The sequence below is a fragment of the Hippopotamus amphibius genome, chromosome 2 (genome assembly GCF_030028045.1).
Source record: "Hippopotamus amphibius kiboko isolate mHipAmp2 chromosome 2, mHipAmp2.hap2, whole genome shotgun sequence".
Lineage (NCBI taxonomy): Eukaryota > Metazoa > Chordata > Mammalia > Artiodactyla > Hippopotamidae > Hippopotamus > Hippopotamus amphibius.
The window spans coordinates 147,898,168-147,899,700 of record NC_080187.1 but is presented as its reverse complement, the minus strand read 5'-3'; the positions used below and the strand labels follow the sequence as shown (position 1 = coordinate 147,899,700).

The following is a 1,533-nucleotide window of genomic DNA, read 5'->3' as shown; positions in this document are numbered from 1 at the left end:
ATCTAGGAGATAAGACAAGTCTCCTAACAAGGCCAGGGGTGCTGGGCGGCGAGAATCATTGTGTAGCAGCTGTGCTGTTACCCAAGTGTCTGAGTTACTGGTTCAAACTCCACAGATCCTGAGCCTCAGGCATCATAGGCCCCTGAGCCCTTTCCAGACATCTAACTTAATCTGCCTCCAGAGCTGGATCTTTCTCTCTTGGGTCCTCAGCGAAGACCACTGCCATACTCGTGACCATGACCTGCCTGACCATCACAACACCGTCCACCAGGGCAGCATCCCCAGACCAGGCTTCCTTGTACGTCATGTGCTTCTGCCTCCGCCTGCCGCAGCTGCTCTCCACGTGTGTGGCCTTCTCACTGGTGTTCGACAGGGGCATTCTGTGGGGGGACATAAGTTACTGGTTCATGTTCAGCCGGTGCTTCTGTTTCATCTTGACGCTCATCATCTCCATACTCGAGTTACTTAGGCTTCAGTCCGATCTTCCTTTCTTCTGGTACAACTTCTCTGTCACATGCGCCTGCTACGCCACCCTCATCTGCCTCTCAGCCTCCATCATCTACTCCATCACCTACGTCCATTTCCTGCCTTATGGCCCCAACCGGCACCGGGCCATCGCTGCCACTGAATTGTCCTGCGTGGCGTGTGTGCTTTATAGCATAGAAGTAGCCTGCACGTGGGACTGCTATGGGCTCAAGGAGATCACCCGCTACGTGCACACTGTGCCCGGCCTGCTGAAGGTGCTGGAGACCTTTGTAGTCAGTGTCATCTTCACCTTCCTCAGCAACACCTCCCTGTACCTGCACCAGCCGGCCCTGGAGTGGTGCGTGGCCGTGTACTCCATCTGCTTCATCCTGTCATCCGTGGCCATCCTGCTGAACCTGGGCAAATGGGAATACAGGCTGCCTGTCCCCTTCCCCATTATCCAGTTGGGGCTGAGCCTGCTCTCCATCCTCCTCTACATCAGCACTCTGGTCCTCTGGCCTCTGTATCAGTTCAACCAGAAGTTGGGCGGGCAGCCCCAGCGGTTGAGAGATGTCAGCTGCAGTGATGAGCTTACCTACAACATGTGCACCTGGGACCAACGACTGGCTGTGGCCACCTTGACAACCATCAACCTGCTGCTTTTCGTGGCCGACCTGGTGTACTGGGCCCACCAGGTTTCTGCAGGGACTGAGGATCAGCCCAGGGACTCCTGATCCCCTCTGTTCACCGGGGTATCTTTACAGAGCTCTGATGTCCTCTGATGTCCTTTTCCTGGCTCCCTTCTCTCCCTTCTCACATCCATCTCGCTCTCTTTTCTGCTTGCTTCCCTCCTTCTGCTCTGTCCCCTTCCTGTTGTGTGTGGGGCCCACACCCTGTTTTGCCTCTTTCTCTTGCTGCTCTCATCTTTTCTACATGTCCTGCTTTTTTGGCCCTTTTCTGGTCGTCCTTTGTTTTCTCGTCTCCTGTGTCCTGACCACGTCTTCCCATTGTCCTACTTCTTTTTTTTTTTTTATTTTTCTTATTTTTTTTATATTTTTTATTTTTTTT

The 1,533-nt window shown here is 53.4% G+C and overlaps 1 protein-coding gene across 1 annotated transcript; it reads left to right on the top strand.

Annotated features, from left to right (window-relative positions):
* Positions 1 to 269: 269 nt before the first annotated feature.
* LOC130846216 (myeloid-associated differentiation marker-like) lies at positions 270 to 1,199 on the top strand. Its single transcript, XM_057724307.1, has one exon. It carries the CDS (start codon positions 306 to 308, stop codon positions 1,197 to 1,199), a length of 894 nt encoding a protein of 297 aa, XP_057580290.1. The 5' UTR covers positions 270 to 305.
* The last annotated feature ends 334 nt before the right edge of the window (positions 1,200 to 1,533 follow it).